The following is a 23,063-nucleotide window of genomic DNA, read 5'->3' as shown; positions in this document are numbered from 1 at the left end:
CTGACTGCACCAGCCCCTCAAATTTAAAACGTGCTTCAGCCAGGGCTGAACCAGCACAAGCTCTGCTCCGTTCATAGGTGCGAAGTGCTGCAGTGGAGCTGCCCTTTTCTGGGGCTTCAACAGCTGCAAGTGAGAAGGAAGGAACAACCTGGGAGCAGCTTAGAGGGGAAGAAAGGGGAAGGAAAAGGAGGCAGCAAGAAGAAATCAGAAGACAATGCACCTGCAAGAATTTATTAAGCATTTCTTTTAAAGGAAGAGACAGTAAAGGAAGAGGAGAAGGGGAAGAGCTAAGGGAGAAGTGGACAGCAACTAAGGTTAAAGTCTGAAGAGGGCAAAGGTGTGTTTGGAATTGAACTTCATAAACCCACACGGCTATAGGAAACATGCTCTTTTCCTGCTTTCTCATGTCCACCACTGCCCATCTTGCACCTAAATTACTTGTAAGTCACAAAACACATTCACCTCCAAAACTGGCCTTGCCAAGTCTCTGATTCACAAGGCTCAACATTTTTTTTAATGTCTGGTGTGAAACCCACTAACAGATCAGCCATCACACAGAAGAAACTGTCCTACACAGGAGACATCTTTTCAGCCACCAATTAAAATCAAGTCCTAAAACCCTACACAGACAACTTTACATCAACCAACTGGCACGGTACTGCTGACTTCCTTCGGCTTTGTTTTCTTTCAGAAAAGCTCGTAATCACAGTATTGGTATAGTTACAGTAAAAGCATGTCAAAGGTGCAGAACCCAGCTGGGAAGCGCTGCTAGCTCATAACAACCCGAGCCTGGTTTTAGACAAGACTTCCCATATAGCCAGGTATAGACCAGACCCTGGGTCTGCCCAACGAGGGACTCTTATCCCCAAGACTGATGCAGCGAAAGAAAGAAAACTTTAAAACAATTACCTTGTATTTATACATGGCATTTAAAAAGCTACCTGGACACCATCCGTCATCCCATGTTCAGCAGAACTCCTATGTGGCAAAAAAGAAGAATCACAGAATCACAGAATCACAGAATCACAAGGTTGGAAAGGACCCTTTGGATCATCGAGTCCAACCGTTCCTAACACTCCCTAAACCATGTCCCTAAGTACTTCATCCACCAAGAAACTGTTTCCCAAATTCCCAATTACACACAAGAAACAGAAGAGGCCCCACATCACTGCCTACTTATGCAAAGGCTGCCGAGGAGTCTTAGGCCCACCCTCCCTACTGTTCCTTCCCCCATAAATGGAGGAAAACACAAACAGGTACCCTAGTCTTTAACCCTAAACAAACAGAAACCAACATCTCAACTTTAAACAAACATTATGTAAAATTAGCTCCTAGAAAGCAATCTTTGGGATAGACAGGAACAGAAATCTTTCCAGTTACTCTGTCAACAATAACAACAATCCTATAGGATCTGCTCTGCATGCACACTTCACCAAATCTGACAATCGCTCTCAAACAGTGAAACTGTTTAAAATACTAGGAAATAAAAGGCATTAACATAGCTTAGTTGTGAAAAGAGAGGTTTTACAGACCCCAAAAAGAAAACACTAAGAGAAGACTTTGTGTTTCTGCATTCTTCCAAATAAACAATACATTTATAGGAAAAAGGAATTTGGAATTATACAATTATAAGCAACATGAGCCCTTAACATAACATAGCATTAACCATTTCACTCCTTGTATACCACAGGCAAAAGTCAGTTGTCAAACACAGCACATTTTGAAATATCGGTTGGTTACGTAAAACATCATCTAAGGACATCATCAGTATCGCAGCTTTGGCAGTAGTGCCTCTAAGTATTCTTCAAAAACATTTTAGAAGTTTGTTTTCACTTTTTCCCAAGGGAAAAATGCAAACTTAAAAAAAATAAATCAAAGCATGTATTCCTTCTCCCTCTGATTTCTTTAGATCTCAGGCTGCTCCTATTATTAAAAAAGATCCTCATCTTCACCAAATGTAGGTGAGGTCACCTGGCACTTAGCAGCGTAACTTCTTAATGAACATATTTTATTTGCCAACATAGGTCCTAACTTTAACCCTGACAGACTGTTAAGTGGCAATCACAACTCTAATCAGATGTGACCGCCCAACTCAGCAGTATACTGACCCAGCCCTCATGAGAGGCTCAATCCCAGCCCATTCCTTCCCAGGCAAGGCATCAAAGCTAAGGGTGGCCACACTGGTGCAAGCCCTTCACGCCCTGTTCAGGCTGCCTTCAGAGTACAGTCAGTCTTCCTAACTTTCGAGGCTTCACCGAGTAACAGGACAAACTCACAGTGGAAGTGAAGTGATTTTATTCACACTTTACCAGCAACACAGCCAGCAGAACAACCAGCAGAACAAGGCAGGTGCTTCAGTTTAGTCACATAGAAAAAAGAAAAGGTAGCGTTGAGAGAAGAGAACCTCAGGAGCTCCTTTTTCCTCCCCACCACACAGGGTACCACGCACACCAAGAGGCATCCAACCCCAACGCACAGGGGCTGCTGCAGGGCCAGGACAGGGCATTTCTAGGCAGCGGCTCCTCCAACCCAGTCCAGCTCACCGTGGGCAGTCCCCATCCTCCCCACAAACAAATTCACTGGGGCAGCCCCTGCTAAACCCACAGGAGCTTCCTAAGCTTCTAAGCGTCACTGAGTAACTGAATAAACTCATAGCATAAATGGAGCAGTCTTATTCACACTTTACCATCGACACAGAGAGCATCACAACCAGCAAATCAAGGCAGATGCTTCGATTTAGCCTAATGGAAAAAGACAAGGCAGTGACGAGGGAAGGGAACCTCAGGAACACTCCTTTCTCCTTCCCACCCCACAGGGCACCACACACACCAAGAGACATCCAACCCCAATGCACAGGGGCTGCTGCAGGGCCAGGACAGGGCATTTCTGGGCAGCTGCTCCCCCAACTGAGCCCACCCCCTGCAACAGGGGTCCTTAACATAACAGCATTAACAATTCCCCTCCTCGCATCCCATCAGCAAAGATTAGATGGCAAATCCCATCCTCCCCACACAGGCAACCTTGCCAAATGTACAGGAGCCCTCCCCAGCCTCAAAAGATGGGACTCTCCTCCTAGAGGCGCCCTCCCCATAGCAATGCTCTCATGGCAGACACTGCCCAGGCTGCCACCTTGTCCCAGAGAGCCCTCCTGCACCCCCTCCACGTCCCTACCCCTGTCTTTACCCCAGCCAGGCCCCTCCAAGGCTCCTGCAGGGTCCCTACCCGGCTCCTTACCCATACCCAGCTCCTACAGGGTCCCTACCCCATCCCAGCATCTCCATGGTCCCCAACCACATCCCGGCCCTTACAGGGTCTCTACCCACATCTCGTTACCTCCAGGGTCCCTATCCGCATCCCTACCCCATCCTAGTGCCTCCAGGGTCCCTACCCGCATCCCTACCTGCACGCCTACCCCATCCCACCACCTCCATAGTCCCTCACCCATCCCGACGGCTGCACAGTCCCTACCTGCATCCCGGCTTCTCCAGGTTCCCCATCCACATTCCTACCCCATCCTGACCCCTACAGGGTCCCTGCCCGCATTCCTACCCTCACCCCGACCCCATCCCGGCTCCTACAGGGTCCCCACCTCGGTCCCTACCCGCATCCCGATGCCTCCATGGTCCTCCCTCGTATCCTTACCCACATCCCAGCAGCTCCAGGGTCCCCACCCGCATCCTTACCCCATCCTGACACCTACAGGTTCCCTACCTCGGTCCCTGCCCGCATCCCAGCGCCTCCAGGTTCCCTACCTCGGTCCCTACCCGCATCCCAGCGCCTCCAGGTTCCCTACCTCGGTCCCTACCCGCATCCCAGCGCCTCCAGGGTCCCTGCCCGCATCCTCACTGCATCCGTGCCCGCACCCCAGCCCTCCCAGGGTCCCACAGCTCCCCACAGCCCCCGCCGGGTCACTCACCGGCCCCTCAGCGCCGCGTGCACCGCACCACCCCCGCCAGCCCCGCCCCGAGCCCTCCCCAGCCCCCCATTGGCTGCTCCGGCCGCGTCGAGGCAGCCATTTTCCCTCCACGCGCCGACAAAAGGGAAGCGACGCCAGAGGAAGGCGATTGGCGCTGGAGGCGGGGCCTCCAGCCAAGCGCCTCCACGGGATTGGCTGCGCTGAGATGGGGCGGAGCTTCTCGGGACGGGGGCGGGGCCGAGGCAGCAGTGGCGTTCGTTGCATGGGGCGGGACGGAGCCAGGCGGGGTGGGTGGTGTGTGGGTGCTTTGCGGCGAGGCGTGATGCGCTCCTGAGCAAAGCAGTGTGAGCTGCTATGCAAAAAAAATAAGCCGTCCGTACTAACGGCTAATCTAATCACAGAATCACAGAATAGTTTGGGTTGGAAGGGACCTTAAAGCCCATCCATTTCCAGCCTCCCTGCTACGGACACCTCCCAGTGGATCAGAGTGCTCAAAGCCTCATCCAACACCTCCAGGGATGGGGCAGCACCAGCTTCCCGGGACAACCTGTGCCAGTGCCTCACCACTCTCATGGTGAAGAAATTCTTCCCAATGTCCAGTCTAAATCTGCCCCTCTCCAGTTTATACCCGTTCCCCCTGGTCCCATCCCCACAAGCCTTTATGAACAGCCCCTCTCCAGCTTTCCTGTAGCCCCTTTAGGTACTGGAAGGTCACTATAAGGTCTCCCTGGAGCCTCCTCTTCTCCAGGCTGAACAACCTCAACTCTCTCAGCCTGTCCTCACAGGGAAGGTGCTCCAGCCCTCCGATCATCCTTGTAGCCTCCTCTGGGCCCCTTCCAACAGCTCCATCTCCTTCTTATGCTGATGACTCCAGAACTGGAGACAATCCTCCAGCTGAGGTCTCACGAGAGAGGAACAGAGGGGCAGAATCCCCTCCCTCTCCCTGCTGGCCACACTGCTTTTGATACAGCCCAGGACACAGTTGGCCTTCTGGGCTGTGAACGCACATTGCCATTTCATGTCAAGCTTCTCGTCAACCAGCACCCCAAGTCCTTCTCTACAGGGCTGCTCTCCATCACATCATCCTCCATACTGTGCTGAAATGAGGGATTGCCCCGACCCAGGTGTAGGACCTTGCCCTTGGCCTTGTTGAACCTCATGAGGTTTGCACAGGCCCACTTCTCTTGAACAGAAAAGTCGTCATTTTGTGATATTTAAGGAATAAAAACTTCAGGAGCCAAAAAAGATGGGAGGTGAAGACAAACCTTATTTCAAACTCCTCAAAGAGGGGCAGATGCCAAAGAAATAGAGCAGGGGGCTGCTTTAGAGAGCTCAGGCTCAATAAAGGACTATGGGGAGCAGGTGCAGGAGGACACCTATTGTAATTAGTATTGGGAAAAGTGATTAATATGCATGATTTTTTACTAGAAATATAATACATATGTTTAAATACAGTATATGAAAAACCTGCTACTTGTAGTCACCAGCATATATGGTAGGAGGATCAATCCCCACCGCATATTCGTGTGAGAAACACTTATTCACTGGTAAAATGTTGAAAAGGACAAAGTCTTCAAAGCAAAGACAATAATATTCTTCTTTTACAATTCGGGTTTGAAATCAGATCCCCATCTAAATAAGGCATCTCATCTTACAAAAGCAGTAGGTATATATACTAGTTTTAGACAAAGAATTGTGTAAGGCCTCAAAGAATGTTTATTTTTGTAGGTTATCCAACCATGGCTGGAGGCTTCCTTCAGGTTATCTCCTGACCCAAGACAGCTACATCTTAAAAGACAATTAAGCATATCAATAAATTCGTGCAACTTTAAGAGAGTGTTTATTCTTTCAGGTTATTCATCTGTGCCTGGAGATTGTCTGCATATTATCTCTTGATACGAGACAGATTTATATTACAAGATAATTAAACATACAAACCAGCTGCAGCAAAACTTATCAATTAATTCTGACATCGGTACCAAATAAAGAGAATGCCTGCTTCTTAAGACCCCAGATTGGTGTTTATAAGTTTCTTTTCCCAATTTTTGATGACAGAGAATGTATTTCCCACGTACACACATATGTATAAATTTTCCCAGAAATCTTATGCATATTCTCTTACTTTCCAAGGACTAATTTTAATGTTATTATGAACTTCACAACAGTCGAATCTCTTGCTTATTTAGAACTTTGGTTCCAGCTCTGCTTGATCTTATATTTGAGATAGGGAAAGACTGCAAACAGATGTGATCACAGAAGACACGTTCTGTTCAGCACGCATCATACTTAATACAAGATGTTATCATTTCCCAAAGAATGAAGGGTGTAATAGCATCTGGAAGAACACTTTTTAAAAAAATAATCCACGCTATAAAAGAACATGCTATCAAAGGGACATTCTGTCTAACTTTCAAAAAAATACAGCTACGGGAATGAAAATTTAACTCTGCTTTAACTTAAATCAAAATATTTCACTTTTTGTAACAATAACTTCTTTTATCACCAAGAATAATTCAGTGTAGGGAGGGTGGGATGCTCCATCAAGCTTCCTTCTTGTGTCTGCTTGCTGCTGCATTTTCCCTTTTCCCCCCGCCCCATTAAAGTTTCAAATATAATTTTTTTTCTTTTTTTCCATTTACATTGCAATAGGCTGTCGTGTACAGGCTGTTGGAGGGAGCATCCCTAATATTGGCTTCTCTTAGCTTTTCATTTAATATTGTCCAAAGTTTTGGAATTCAGTGAGAAAAGTTATTTGGACCTTTATGTTTACCATGGTTATAATCAGATTTGTGGTCTTTTCTGGCAAGTGCTATAAGTTGTGGTAAATTACATTACCAATATCACAGGTTAATATTATTTCAAGAAGTATTTTTAAACATGGAAATATTTCAATCAGCTTAGTTTCTACTGTGTGTTTTTTTTAATTAAAATTAAACATTTCAGCTATGTCTTTTTTTAGTGAGATAAATAAGGACTTTATTGAAACACAATGTGGTCAACTCACATGGATAATAACCACAGAACATGGTAAAAACACAACTTGTACATCAGTTTAATGGCTTTCTTAACTCTGGCTCGTAATGAAAGGAGAAAGTCAATCAAAAGATACTTCACAGTACTGATAATATCAGTTGTCTGCCACTATTAGCGTGCCAAATTTTAATTAACACTACATGCTCCAGTGTAACTACTGTTACTTTTATTACTGTGGCTATTTGTGTACCTACCGACACAATAATATTTCTATAAGTACAGAATAAGCTTCTCTGATCACTTAATACCATGAGATGGCCAATTCTATGTGTATTTCACAGAGGCACTGATAATTCACCTAGATTTCAGTCTGAAGTCTGCTCTCTAAATAGTTCTTTAGGACTAGATTTTAATACAGTTGTTTGTGTTCGTGGGGAGTCATGGGTGCACAGCTCACAGAAGCCTCTTAGCCAAGCTAAGGGCTTGCTAAGGGCTATTTTTTTTTGTGCATGGTGCATTGAAGACAGAAAAAATATCGAAGTGTGTGACATCAAAGCACAAATACCGAAATTTCCGCAGTAAATACCTCCCATCATTGTAGTGAAGCTTGCTCCCGCTGAAGTCTATCACCCAGGACTGGTCACCGCTCACACTGCTGAGGGCTGCTCTGAAAATTTCCAAACAGGATGTATATAATTTCATTTAAGATAATACTGAATTTAACACAGTGTACACTGTCATACTTAAATTGTATTGTAAATGTCAATATTACAATGACAAATATTTTCAGTTAGCAGTTTTTCATCCGAGCTTCCTGGGCTGGTTAGTGTTGCCACAAATTCAACAAATGTCTTCTGTTCATTGTTCACATAGTAAAAACAGCTGCAAGATCAACTGGAATGACACGCTTCTACAGCCAAGGATTTGGTATTCAGTACTGCCAGATGAATCCAGCTACGTCAACAGAAAGGACAATTTTCTCAGTCGCAGCCACCACTGCTGAGTCAGTGCACAAGAGGTAGGAATGCATCCGTAAAGTTCACCACAGTGATTGCACAGCAGTTGCTCCGGGTTATCACTTGTAACTTGACATACAGTATTTGAAACAAAAGACATTCTTAGGAAGGAATCTTTATGAGACCCACTGTAAAAGAAAGTGAAGCAGTCTGAACAAATCCAAGTTTCAGTGCCATGTACTCTAGGACTGAGTTTAGATACTCCAACCGCACATTCTCTCGAACAAGGGTTTTTTTTCTGTGTGTTTGCATTGTACCACAACACATGTTGTGACACAACTGTCCCCGAGTATTGCCAGCAACTTTTGGGTGCTGCCATAATGCACCACAACTATTGTTTGCATTTTGCTTTTTTCTTTTTTTTTGCCTGGGTTGCACTGTGTGAAATGCAGGTCAGCGTGAAGTGGGTTTCTTACCCGCAGCAAAATTAAGTTAAGAAAGGGGAAGGGCAATGAAAGTGCCATTATTTTTAGAGTCGTCTTATGTATAGCATTGAAAGCAATGTGAGTACCTAGGTGTACTGAAATTACTGTTTCCAAGACGCTGTCATAAATAATGTTCGTAAGGCCTGAAAATTCCAAATGTTGCTTGTTCCAGTTTTAACTAGAATGATTCAGGTAAAGTCTATCAAATCAAGCAGCTGTACCTCACTCCTTGACTATCTATCTACTGAGTCGAGGTGATTTTGTGGCAGTAAATTTTGGCCACTTATACGAAATTTTACAGTACAGCAATTTGTAATTAACTTGTACGTACGTGTAGATGAAGTATTACATACCAGGGATCAATGAACGTATTCCATCAGCAGATTCCTGCAGCTGAAGTAGCAGAAAGGAATGTGATTTGCTGGAGAAAGAAGGGTTTATTTTGAGTGTCTTTAAAAGTTACAGCTCATTGGATTATTTCACTTTTCGGTTCTCATCTGTTTCTTGGGAGGCAGAGAATTGGCAAACTTCTCTCCATAACTTTTTGCAATTCTGCCTACAGAACTTGATACAAGACGTAGAAATGCGGCATATTTATTATGACTGATGATTATCAAGTTCCTGGATTTACCGAAAGTACTTTAATGATTAATTGCCACTTAGTGCTGAACAAGAATTTAATAAAACAAAATCAAATGTTGATTAAACGATGTACTCTAATTACATAGTACAATAAAGGGATGTTTTGATTGCAAAGTCAAGTTGTCAGATAAGGACACCATTTTTTAGAGGTCAGATCAGAGTTAACAGATTCTGACTTCAGAGAACCTAAGCCAACTTTCCACATCTCGTGGTAAAAGAGCTGTTTCCACCATCTCTATGCTGCAGGAATTCTTAATTTTAATAACGCTACTGTTGGTAACAATGCTCACAATTTCTTATGTCCTGCACAGAGTGCCAGTCTGAGATTTTGTATTTGATCCTGCCAAAAGCAGAAAATTAGGCCATGCACTGTGGGCTCCTCCTCATCCTCACCAACTGTTCCCTGCAAGTGTCCCTAAAAGGCCGAGTGGATGTTCTAAGCATAGTTCAGGTTGGGAAAATAGCCTGTAAACAAGAATTTCTGTTTTCCTGGTCGTCCTTCCTTTCTGAATATCCATGCTGGGGGCGCATGTGTTGAGATTTGAGTTTTTATTGGCAATTTTGTAAGTGGTGAGAATTCCCAATTCCTGGAGCAGAAAGTTCAAAACTGGACCCTACAGCAGGAGCCTTCCATCTGAGTGGTAGCACCCATGGTGCACAGTTCATCAAACAGCATTCTTGGTTCTTTTTGTATCTGTATGGAGACTAAACGGGATAGCCTAGCTTGAGCCATTACCCTTCCTCCTGGCTTTTCCCAAGAAGATCAGTATTAAGCCAACACATCCATATATGAGGTTCCTGAACACAGCACAGATATGCATAATGAAGCAGCTCAAATCTGCTACCTAATGGCTTTTGGGGGGGCAATTTCTTAACAACATGGATTTGTTTGTCAGATTCCATATGCTGTACAGTTTTTTTCTTGGGGGGTACCATCTTTACCTTTTCTTCAACGTCTGCTCTTTACATTCCAATTGAAACTGGTTGACACTGAGATTAGTTGCAGAAGGCTTGCTCCCAAAAGTCCAGGTTCAGGAGAGAGAGAAGCACCATCAGACCAGATACATATTTTAGAACTGCTGTGTCATAGGTACAGTGCTTACATAACTACTGAAGTGTCTTGCATATAAATTTTGAAATAGACATTTATTAGCACTGACAAGAAAGAAATCTCAATCACCAGATGGTTAACAAAGATGCCTGGACATGCCTCTAAGTGAAAACAGACAAACCTACTATAAGGTTTTTTTATTCTTCTCTCAATGACGTAGTAGTGAGGTTCGTTAGTCTGGAGTCGAGACACAAACCCAGTACTGTCACAAGGCTAATGCATCAGGAAAGAGAACTGCTGCTGCAAGGCAAGCACACTGCAGTGCTAATTAGCACTAGTATAAAATGAGTCTGAATGCTGAACTGATTGACTTTGTGCTTGTACCACCTTAAAGATGTTGGCAAATTTTACTTCTTCAAACCTTGTTAAAAATCATTAGAGAGAGCATTGTCTTATCAGACCAGAGAAAATATTCCAACTCTTAAAGCAGCGAGTGTTACTTTGAGTAACAGCCTCGTTTAATTTATAAATCCAGCATCTGCAACTGATCTGCTGTAATCCACACCAATAACCACTAAGCAATTAGTAGCCATGACAGCATGAATAATGCTGGAAACAGCAAATCACAAAATATGAGTGATTCAAGTACACGCATACATCAGAAGCACCGGGAAGAGTCTTCAGTTTAAATATCTTTGCAGGTTATTAGAAATCTGTGTCATCACGTTCTGAAATTTAATCATGCTGTACAAGGCAAACATGATTTCATCCCTTTGCTTAGCAGGGTGAGGATTAACAATTGCAAAGTAACTTCTTTACAGGCGGCTTTTTTTAAAAATTTTTAGAGTTGTAGGCTTGATTCGCCACTAGGACTGAATTCTCTACAGCAGGAATTACCCGAATACGGCTACTAGATTAACAGGAGAGACAATCAAACACGACAGATTAAATTCAAGGAACTTTTGGTCTTTAACTGACACGGAAGCAGAACATACCTTCTGCTTATGCTTGCTAAGCTATCATCATGTCAAATCAACCTTAGACATTGAAGGTGAAAAGAACTTTTCGAAAACATACTTTGTTGGGCTTGGGGTTTTGCTGTGGGTTTTTTTCGTTTTGTTTTGGTTCAAATATTCTGAGATTAACTGCTGAATCCACCTACAAACTCAAATCTGAAACTACCTGGAATCAAATTGCATTAGAATTAATACTGGTGATGAGACTGTTCTGTAGCTGCCATAACTGGTGACCAGAACCTCTAAGCCAAAATAGCTCCCCACTCTCCAATTCTAGGAAATTCTAACTAGTTGCTTTTCTAAATATTACTTATATCCAGACACAACTGCATACCAGCTGAGAAAAAGAAGAAACAAAAAAAAAAGGAATTTAAAAAGTTGTTAAAAGACTATTAAGATGGAATTTTGTTCCTAACCCCATGCACGTTCTGAAAAAGGCAAAGGATTTACAGCTCATGCCTTGTTCACAGCTCTGAATTTCTTTCTCAGCTTACTAGTCCCCAACACCTCTGTTAATCCTTTATGTCCACCCCTTACCCATTCCCACAACCCTTTTGTCTTCCACATGCCAACATCTTAACTGTGCTACACAGAGATTTCTCCCCCCACCCTTCTTTCTACAATGTTCTAGTGACATACTTTGTTATTCCTCATAATTTCCCATCTTACCTCACACATTTCAGAGCTGCCAATGTTTAACACAGAATGGAGACAGGACTGCGTGAAGGCAGCCAGTTTGGCAGATGAATGCTTTCCATTGCAAGGTGAAGGATCCTTGTGCTGTGGCATATCACCGAGCATGAAGTATGGCTGTAAAGCTACTTGAAGGGAAAAAGGTGAAGAGTAGATGAGAAGTCCAGGCAAGTGAGAAGAAGTGGCTTGTAGCAAATGAGAAAGCTGCACATAGGAAAGCACCAGATAGGTGCAAGTGGACACTTGCACAGAATCAGGAAATCACTGCTTTCCCACTCAGAAAAGGCTGATCAGAATCTAGCTGTAGGGAATTTCACCTGTTGTGGACTTGCTGTTTTCTTTCATTAATTTGTAGAGGTTTCCAGACTAGAACAAATGCTTTAGTTCTCTTGAAATAATGCATTTAGGTTAGTATCCGCAGAAATAAGATTCTCCTGTCAAGTTTGCTGCTGTCTAAACTTCACTAAGTTTCATTATGAAGCATCTATTTACACAGCAGTTAGCTGATTTTTATGGCAACGTAATTTAAGTTTGCTGCTTTCCCCCTGAGGTTAAGAAAACAAGTTTGTCTACCCTTATAATTGCTGCAGCATATATGCACTTGGGGGTCCCACGGGAAACAAAAACTTAAGATTCATAGCCAACTTATAATCCTCTCTCATACCTAAAGGATTTATTATGTAGTTAAAAAAGAAAAGATTTCTCTTTCGGATGTGATCCCTGCTCAACAGATGTAGGGACATAAGAAAGTATTAATGCCAGAAGGGGGAGGGAGGGTCAGAACATGAGCAGTAAGTAAAAGCAAGCACACTAGCCATACATAGAAAGTATGTATTAAACCCACATAATCTGTACACCAAGTATTTGCCACGCCATCTGGACAAGTTATTATATGTGGTCAAAACAAGTCACTTGTATAAAGCCAGACTCTTCAGTTAAATCAATAATAAGGGTGTAATAAATATTTGACAATTAAAGGAGCGATAAGAAAATTCTTCAGAAAAGAAAAACATCTCTGCATCCAGCTCTTATTCACAGACTAAGTTTAAAGCAGAGGGAAGGATCTATTACAAAACGTGAAGTGAAGGAAGGAAGAATGTCCAGTGCACTGCAGCTTTAAGCTTTTGGGCAGGAACTTGCTTTTACTTTCCGCAAAGCAAAAAGTCAAATCAAATTACACAATCTATGCAAATCATGGCTAAACTGATGTCAAAAATCCATTAAAAATTATTTGTACCCATAAAGATTTATGCAGTTCCATATTTGGTCCACTCTTGTAATCTAAAAGTCTCATGGAAATAGGAGCAACAAACAATCCACAGCTGAGGAAGATGCGTGTCTCAGGCCTATGGAGATTTGCCTACCAGTTCAATAATATTTCGCCAGCATGGGCTGATCAGAAGAGTTCCAAGTACATCTTTCTAGTTTCAGTTCATGCCATAAACTAGAACTGCAATGAGTCCACCAATTTAACTCCATCAGCTATTTAAGCAGAGAAGGAACTCTTCAAAATTATTTTGTTTAGAACAAAGAATTAGAAACACCAAGCACTTATGAGTCATTTTATGAAGCAAGGAACCAGAGCTTTGCTTTGGTAACAAGTTACTTAAGTCCTCATAATAAACCTCTGTTTCCCTAGCAAAGACCATAAATAATTTCAAACATCCATGGAATGACGAATTAAAATCCTGACATCAGAGAAGTGTGATTTAATTACATTTGTTGAGGTACTCATCATGCGTTGAATTTATTCTCTTTGGCATTAAGAGTGTGGGTTTGATGTTGTTTTGGTTTTTTTTTTTTTTGGTTTTTTTTTTGTCTCTGCATCTTCTAAATTACCTTGAAAATTGCAGAACAAACTATTACCCAACAGATCATATATTTCTGTGGTCTTACGGCAGCACAAAAGAAGCTTGCTACTTTCCTCCCAAGATCAACAGAACAAGTTTGGTTCCTCTGCCAAACTTCGTTATCTATATCTTTAGAGCAATCTCTGCAACTTGTAGGAGATTGGCTTAGCATAAAAGTATGAGTTCTTATCTTATGTAAAAAGCAGAACCTTGTGCACCAGCTCCACGTAAATATCCAGTTAGGAAAATATGGAGGAACACTGTTCAGTGCCCAGTAGATTAATTTGAAATAGTGTTACAGCTTCCTTTTAAGGGGCAGTTCCCACCCCCTCTAGCGTGTTCTGCAATGCTTTTCAGATACATTACTTAACTGTTTGAACTTCCTTACTGAGCATTGTACAACTGCAGGAGGAGAGGAAGCAAGAGTTACACTGACTAATGTTCTCTTGCTGCACTTCTCCAAGTAACTTAAAGTTAATACAAATATACAAATGAACTAACAGTGTCTCATGCTTGTACATTACATAGCAGATAAAGAATCTCGGGACCATGGTAAGACTAAATTCACAGCATTTGAAATTAATAGTATTCTGCAGTTAGCCTGGTTTACTAAGGAAACAAAGCTTATGCAAATACACTGCCTACGTGCATTCCATGAAAATATGCAGCTATTTCATAGTCTGGGAAAAAATACTCACAGTTGGACAATTTTCAAAGCAGATCTCTAAGGCGAGAAGTTACTGGAAGGTGATACAAACTCACAAGGTTGTTTTCTGCAAGGATTCCTGTTTCAAATAAAGACTAAGCTACCTCATTAAAGTAAACCTGCAGCGTAAGTCAAAGCAGCAATCAGATATCCACCGGAACCCAAAACTTCAATAGTTCCAGAACTTGAGAAACTATTTCTTCTTCCCCACAACATGCAATTGCCTAAATGCAAGTTTCTTGTCAGTTAGAATAAAAGCATGCTTCCACTTTGCCTTACTAGAGGGCAGCAAGTGATTAAAGCTACAGAATGATACACCTTAAGTCTTTGTATACAGTTTGATCAATAGTTTTTTTTATTCTTTAGTATGTGAAACTAAACAGTCCAGATTTTAAGGTACTGGAAAAAGAAAAACCTCATTTCATTCTTTTTCCTAAACTGTTGCATCTACAGCCCACGCCTTGAAAGACAATATTGTTCTAACCATTATTGCTATGTAATAATATGAATATAAGTTTTCTCGTGGTCAGTGTTTTACACTTGTGGTGTCTCCAACGATGTGTCCCAAGCACTGAAGGAATAACGACAGCGTAACACATTTGAATCCAACAGTAGTTTATTACCCACTCATTGCAGATGAAGTTAGACACTTCAGTCACCAGTCAATATGAGTTTAAATATTAGTCGACAACTGCAGCAAGTGTACAATGAGTACAAAATCATTAATGATAATATAACAAAGTTCCAATGCATTAATTTTTAAAACATCAGTTGTACACTATTATACAGCAACCGTTATACGATCCTCAACTAACTTGGGGCTTGCATTTGAAAATACCTTTTTTTTAAATGAAGTTTTAAAGGGGTTAAGAGACTGGGGGTTACAACTGCATTATTTCCCAAAATGGTACTAACCTACAGCCTTACCTTATACAGACAAAGCTGGTTTATATTTTATGAATATTTGCTTTTATCAGGGAACTCTGTAACAAGAAAAAAATCTATACACAGAAAATTAAAACTCTAATATGCAATATATTTTATATCCCTCTCTATATATATATCATTCTACAGATTTTATATAAATCAAGTACAGGCCAAATTTTGGCATAAATTTTAAGTGCATTAAGTTTAATAAAAAAATCCCCCTCAAGCTTTGCTCTTTCTTTTCAAGTTACTAGTTCCTGAACTGATCTTTTTGCAGTTATAATACTTTAGACATCTAGAATTGTCTTAAGATCTCACTTCCATTTCAGGAATATCACCCTTGTCTTTCATTAGGCTTTCTAACAAAAATAAAGTTGCAGGAAAAACTTAGTCAAAGTTCAGTGACTAATGAAATTCTCCAACTTGATAGGACCTATTTGCATTTACTGGTCAATACCTTTAAGGGAGAGTTCTCCAATGTACCCTCTATTCGTCTTCAATCCTCCAGGAAGAGTTGCTAATTATACACTGCAATCACATACTCCTTTGCATCATTTTGTTAAATGGACTCTTACCAACATGCAAATTATTTCTGGTACAGAATGGAGTGCAAAGAAATTTTCCTGATGCATAGTTAAATTTGCTTCTACTCCAACATGTGATATTTGCTTTTTAGACAACATCTAGAGAGCAATATCCTCTCTGACACACAACATCACATTTTGTTTCCAAATTAAGCTTTGTTTGTCTTTGTTTGAAGAAGTATTCTAGGAAGAAAACCAACATTAGTGACCCAACTAATCTATCAATTTAACAGATACAGTATTTTAATATTTACAGTAAATATTAAAATAGGCTTATATATTTTTGCTCAAACAAAAAGGCCACTTAAGCTTTCCACTAGAATAAAGTTCTGGCACGAAGTCACTCAACGAGAATTCCTCCACAAAAAAAGGTCAGTGTTTCCTCAAAGTCATTTGTATAACCTGGAACAGTCTACGGTAGACCAAAAAAACACCCAAGAATCAATTACAGTAAGTTGAGTCACAATATCGTAAGAAATCAATTCACCTGTCATCATTTTATCTACTGACATTACTCTGGGATCTCATCATTCAGGACAACTATGGCAGAAGGGGAAAGCACTGAGTAAGTGTTGCAAATCCAGCAACTAAGAAACAGATTCCAAGTTTAGCCCTTTAAAAGCCTTGTAAAACCTGGGTTAAGTATGATTTTAAGAACAATCTCTCAGACCTCAAAAGCAAGGATACTTCACTTATATCTTAGGTCAATGCCTGTACACATGCCAGAGAACAGACACCATCTTCAGGGTTCATTCTCAGTGTCATATGGAAGCAACGAGGTGCAGAACTCCCAGTAAAGCTCACAGGAGCTAGACAGCAATGCCCCTTCACACCACTGAATTATTAAATATCTTATGTATTGCGTGTGAAAAATCTCAATTTTGTATTGAGAAAGCAAATACTCAAATAGAAACAACTTTTAGCACAACAGATGTATTAACTTACAGCATGCAAGGTTTGTTTATGTATTTTAGCAGCTAACAGCCACTAACAGCCCTGTAGTATTTACAAGTTCAAAGTTACAATCTTCACCTAAGTAGCAATTGCTTACAAAAAGCTCAGGACACTCCCTGGAAAATAAGAAATGGAGTAAAAAAAATACTGAAAGCAGTAACAAAAAATAGTAGCAAAGGAAAACAAAATAGCTTTTAAAATCCAGACAATTTAACACTGTTCTGGTAAAAAAAAAACCCAACAAAAAAACCACAAACAAGCAAGCCACATATCACATTCAGGGATGCCATTTTAAAAGAAATGCATCTTTCTGGTGTTTTTTTTTGAAGAGAAAAACTGTACATAAGCTTAAAAAAATTCCAAGTAAATAAATAAAAGACAACTCCCTTTGGTTTGCCAATTTACCTTAAAAGATTTTTTCCACCTCCCCCCCATTTGCAAGGTAAGCAGTAAGGCAAATGTGATCAGAAGCTGAAGAGCTTCATGGGTGGTTACACAGGAGAAAGAGGCTTCAGCCCCAGTTCACAGCATGGGAAGCAAAAGTAACAGCTATTTTATAAATGCCAAACTGGATCAAAATAATAGATTCCAAAATCTACCCAAGATGCAATATATATGTTAGTTCTGCTTGCAGGTCAGAAACAATTCTGCTTCTATGTTTAAGGCAGTCTGAGAACAATTAGAGTCTCTTCAGCCTCTTGGAAAACATTATTTTGTGCCAAATTACACTTTATGTAAGTGTTAAGTTTCAGGGTTTACTTCATACAGTAATCAAGAAAAATTTAACTCATAGCTGTTTAATAAACATATGTTTCTATCTGTTGCTATCAAGTAGCAGCATTTCTCTCTTCAGGACTCCACAAGCTGCATCTGAGAACATTCACTAGCAGTGACATATGAATGTGTTTTTGCACCACTTCATGAAAGGTTTCAAGTGTATTGTCCTTCTGAAAAGACATTTAACTACCTTTTAAAGCTATGTTAAATTTATTTAAGTAATTTGGTACCAGCTGATGCTCATAATAGAAACATTTTTCACCTTCAACTCTAGAAATATCTTAGGGCAAAGAAAGTGCTCCAGTTTTACCCGCTGTTTCATTATGCCTGATTTGAAGGAATCTTAGCTTATTATTAAAAATATACTAAACTACAAATACTTTAAGTGGATTCTTAAATTTTTGCATTTATTCTACAACCGTATTCATATTGCATCATATGTTGTGCTAAACTGCCCTCTTGAGCCTAGCCCATTATAAAACATGAAAATAGAATCGTAAAACTTTCATGTAAACTTCAGTAGAGTAGTTGCGGTTCTAGAGATTGAGTTGTAAAGGTGCTGTATAAATATTCTGATATACATTTCACGTGTACTATGTGGTACATGGAACCTGACATTTTGAAGTTACCCAATGTAATGTATAAAAATATAATATATATATATCTATGAGTAACAGTAGAATAAGCTACAGTGCAATTTTCCTTAGCCTGTTGAAAGCCCTACCTGCATATGATTTTTTTTTTCACCCATTCTAGATCTTCCACAGTAGATATTCTTTTCCTTCAAAGCACAGAGCAAGAACAGCTAGAAAAGACAGCTTTGAGAAGACTCTTACGTTGTAAACTTGAAGTTCCTAAAAGTCAAATATGTACCTTAAAAATATGAGCTTTGTTCACTTGTCCCTTATGTGCTAGGATTTTTTTTGCTTTAAACTGTAAAGCTAGGATATTTAAGGAGAATATGCACTAAATTTTAGAGAAAGTTATCCTATTATATTCACCAGTTGTCACAATTTACTATAATTGGAACTACACTACCTGCTCAGGATTTTAAGTGTAAGGCATTTTGTGTACATTCCCCCCAGCTATTTATTTAATGACTATCTTGGTGTGCAAAGCCAAACCAGTGGAAAGCCCTCCCTCCAAACCTTAGAAACCAATTTACCTTTTACTGCACATTCAGCATTAAATTGCAAAAGCGGAACAGACAGAAAAATCAAATCTGGAAATATGCACTGAAACAAGGGAACCATTTTCTACTAGGTAAGGCCTTTTCAGCTACAGAAGTTGTTTAACACACTACCAGTTCTGAATACATCAGTTTGAATACATTCATAGCGGTGCATCCTGAATGCACTAAAAACATGCATCCGAAAAGTTAGCTTTTCACATCATCTATTGCCAGCGTACCATAACTTCGACTGAGGAAAGAGATACGAAGTTAATTTTGTTAATTTACATATGAACAGTTTGGAGATACAAGCTCCAATACAAAAACCCCCTCCCAATTCCAAATATTGTTTAGAAAACACGCAAGCTTTATGTTCTACCTAATCACCATACTTGCCAATCAAATCATGCTTTTCCTGAAGAAAAATGTACATTACAAAACTAAGTAATTTCTGTCTGGCCAGACAATAAGCCAGCTCTTGCTGCATTATGACAGTTACTGACATGGAAAGAATAGATTAGGCAACACATTAACACAGACAAAAGGAAACACAAAAGAGGCACGTGAAATTACAGTTGAAGGGTCATATTCTACACATCACTGGAAAAAGGATCATGAAAAGCTGAAAAGTGTGTAACAGTTTAGGAAAATTTAGATATGCACAAACCGTTTATGCATCGACCAGACTTACTTGACTGCTCACAATCTGCCCATCAGAAGGAGTAAAAGTTTAATTTGATCATTATGTTTTCTTATACCTATCTAAATTGGGTAAAAGTGATTAACACCTTTAAATATAGCATGTTAATGCATAAAAATACTTTTTATTCTAGAATAAAGCTTATACTTTCCAAGCAAATGTCTAAAAACAATGGTCCTTCTAAATTAGTTTGGAATAATAACCAAGACCCATTTCTTCACAGAATGGGGTGGTTTTGTTGTTTATATGTTTTTAGATAATTAATTTTGACTATCTGTCCACTGTATAAACAATCTCCAGAAAAATATATCCTCTTCCAGTAACTTACAACACACATTAAAAATACTTACAAAAGGGATTATTGTCCATTTAAACTATTGTGAGCTTAAGGACACAACTCTTGGATCATTTCATTTATGTAATACTCATCAGCCTAAACTGAATATTCTGGTTAATGTGAACCACACCAGCAACATGGACAATGTAACATTTAAAAATCTCCGCCTAATTATGTAGGATTTTAAATAAAATTAGGCATTTTTACATCACAGTATATATGGCATTTCTTAATTATGTAACAGAAAGGCACAGTTTTTAAATCATAAAATACAGTACCTGAATCATACATACTCTAGTGATATCTACCAATGCCAATCCAGACGTTTCACTCTGTAGAGGGAGCTAAAGAAAAAAGTTTGTTTGGTTTTTTTTGGGGTTTTTTTTCTTAGAAAAATTCAACCTCATTACAAGTTTGGTCCATTGGAGATGCTAATTAGCTGAAACATCTTTAAGCGGGACTTCAGCAGAGAACAGAAGGAAGCAAATTTAGCAGTCTATGGTCCAACAACTTGAATAGATTACTATGAAATGGCCAAAAGATCATGAACGGAGCTTTCTGATGAGCTCTCAGACAGACTTGCTAAAATGTCAGTGTATCCAGGTACAGAATGATAAGACATTCCAGGTACATTCATTGCATCACACACACACACAGACTTTGTTACAGCAATAAGTCTAGACATAGCATTTATAGAGTTCAGCACTTCTCCTGGACTGATATTTGATTTCTGTCACGATATCATACCCAAAGATGCGCAAAGTTCTTTAAATGCTTTGCCTGTTACATATTGCTGTTAAAGTGAAGACTGCTAAAGCCAAGCTCGCTGGCCTTCCTTTAGCAAACTAGTGCACCTCTTCAAAACGCAACTAGCTCTATTCTCTCTAATTAAAGTGATACAACTGCATCAAGAAAGACCAATAAAATGGAAAAGGCAAGGAACAATAAACATGAGGGAGAACCCAACCATCCCATATGTAATATAGCGATATGGAAGCTCAACTTCCATGCGCTGTCTTGCTTTCCGTACATCATCATGTGGTATGCGAAATATTTTACATGCCAGTGGAATAGTGGCTTTTTTCATCGCTACTTTTGTTAACAGCAAAACTATTACTCCAATCAACAACCGCAATATGGCTTTTCCAAACACAGTCACAGTAAGTGAGGAAAGAGATAAAGGTAATGTCTCGGGACGAGGATCCAGGTTTAGACCCATTATGTAGTTAACATGAGAGCCACAGGCTACTCCAGCACCGCAGCCCAGGATCTGAGCTGTGTCCCCTCGTGATGTGCTCCAGGTGTCTAGAGTAAAAGAGAAGATGCCCAGGGCTAAATGGAGACTGATGATAATTAAGGGTGCATATTTGTAAGTTAAGTTGAAGTTATCAATCTGGTCCACAACTGGATGGAAGACAACCAGGATAAGAATAGCATACAGAAATCCAGCAATAACATCCTGTTGAAGAAAGAGAAAGATATGATTTCAGTGTAATAACTATTTTAAAAAACAACTTAAGTTTCATTTACATGGAGACAAGCCTAGTTGCTCTCTTGCTAAAAGCAACTTGTGGATTCCCATCTTTTCTCATTTACCATATAAATCTTTCTCACGTTAAAGATACGGTAAGGAATTGCATTTCATCACCTATGATTAGGATGCCTGCCTCATGACCAGATCATGAATGAAGCTACGACCAAATGATCCATGAGCTCAGTTGCGGATCTACAGACTTTTTAGCAAGGCCTGTTGCAATAGAAGAAGGGGTGATGGTTTTAAACTAAAAGAGGGTAGATTCAGGCTAGACATAAGGAACAATATTTTCATAGTGAGGGTGGCCAGACTCTGGCACAGGCTGCCCAGAGAGGTGGTGGATGCCCCATCCCTTGAAACATTCAAGGTCAGGTTGGACAGGGCTCTGAGCAACCCAATCAAGTTGAAGATGTCTATGCTCAGTGCATGGTGGTTGGACTGGATGGCCTTTAACGGTCCCTTCCAACCTGATTGCTTCTGTGATTCCTTTATGATTCCATCTGCTTGCTACAATGGCCCTTGTTCAGGACCAGGGATTCCAGCCTACGGTCAGCACAAGGTTAGCTCAGCTAAATAAGCTCTGCCAACGTAGTTTGCTGGAACGGATCAATGCTGATCTGAGTGCCCAGCTGCCAACACATAGGCAGGCTGGCAGAACAGCTGATAAGGCAGTCAAGGAGCACTGCAGCCAGGCATTACAGGAGTTTAGGCTTCCCACTCCAGCTTCAGAATTAACAATACTGCAAGAATGGAGAACTGTTTCCAGCTACTAAAGGAGAGGAAGAGGTATCTTCTGTGGCTTCACACTTGATTTTTGGTTTTATTATTGTTTTAAAAGTGTCTTCGCTTAATTAAAAGGTTACTCTAATTATTTTTATATTTAACATTAAATTCCAGTTACCACTCATTTGCATAGAATTATCTGCAACTTTTGTCACCTTTAGTTGTTAGGAATAAATTTGTTGAAAGCTTTTTAGAAATCCAAGCACTAGAAACCAAACCACTTGCATTCACAGGCTTACCAATTTTTCCACATAAGCCAGGACGTGTGACTTTTGTCAGAAGTATTTGTATTGCTGTCTTCAATGAATCATTTTTATTCACTTCTACTGATTGAATGCTTGATACAAACACTACAGAGAATTCTGATATAAAACTGAATAACCTAGTGTGCATCATGCATTGCTATTTGTTGTACAACTTTGTTCTAAGACGTTACCCATCAGCTAACATTGCCAGCTAGAATACCAGTTCATCGCACCACCCACAAATGGTTCTGACTTAAGAAGCCTCTTAATCAGCAATGCAAATGTCATTAAGCTTTTCTGAGCTGCCTTATTTTCACACGCTTCTTTTACACTGTGTTCATCTACCAGCTTTACTACTCACTATCAGGCTTACTGTTTTCTGTCTGTTACCTTTTCTCCTTCTAGCAGGTGATCCTCAAAAACCTCTTCAATCATCCTTATTAGCGGGCTTACTTTCCGATTACCATTTTGCAGTGTTCTTGTTTTACCATTTTGACACAACATGCATTTGTGCTTGATTTTTTTTTAATATTTCTTAACACTTTAGTGTTTTTCAAAGATGACAGCTTTGTTATTTGGTTCTTTAGAAACTTACTTAGGTGAAACCCTAACTTTAGGCACGGCACTCTAAAATGCACATGCGTTGAATAGCTAACATGGAGCCCGAGTAGACATGAGTAGTCACACTCATCCTGCAAAATTATCTCTACTCTACAGAGGAAATATTAGTCTGTGCTTTAGTGCAGACAGTTTCCTTCTCTAA

The 23,063-nt window shown here is 40.3% G+C and overlaps 1 protein-coding gene across 8 annotated transcripts in view; it reads right to left on the bottom strand.

Moving 5' to 3' along the window:
* LOC104062364 (sphingosine-1-phosphate phosphatase 1) overlaps window positions 1-23,063 on the bottom strand; it is a 60,451-nt gene that overhangs the window by 24,731 nt on the left and 12,657 nt on the right. The window contains exon 1 of one of the 8 annotated variants that reach the window (XM_054068968.1): window positions 7,476-7,496. The exons of 1 other annotated variant lie outside the window; for it this stretch is intronic. Coding sequence is in view for 4 of the 7 variants with exons in the window: in XM_009564407.2 (XP_009562702.2) it covers window positions 20,646-21,197 (552 nt within the window). In the remaining 3 variants the exon portion in view is untranslated. Of the gene's footprint in view, window positions 1-909; window positions 930-2,686; window positions 2,709-3,589; window positions 3,599-3,793; window positions 3,872-3,916; window positions 3,967-7,475; window positions 7,497-15,604; window positions 21,198-23,063 lie in introns of those variants that run through there. 6 more of the 8 variants (XM_054068966.1, XM_054068963.1, XM_054068969.1 and 3 more) reach the window with 6 other exon arrangements.

The sequence above is a fragment of the Cuculus canorus genome, chromosome 5, assembly GCF_017976375.1.
Source record: "Cuculus canorus isolate bCucCan1 chromosome 5, bCucCan1.pri, whole genome shotgun sequence".
NCBI classification, from domain to species: Eukaryota; Metazoa; Chordata; class Aves; order Cuculiformes; family Cuculidae; genus Cuculus; species Cuculus canorus.
The sequence above is the reverse complement of the archived record's forward strand: the minus strand, read 5'-3'. Positions and strand labels throughout refer to the sequence as shown.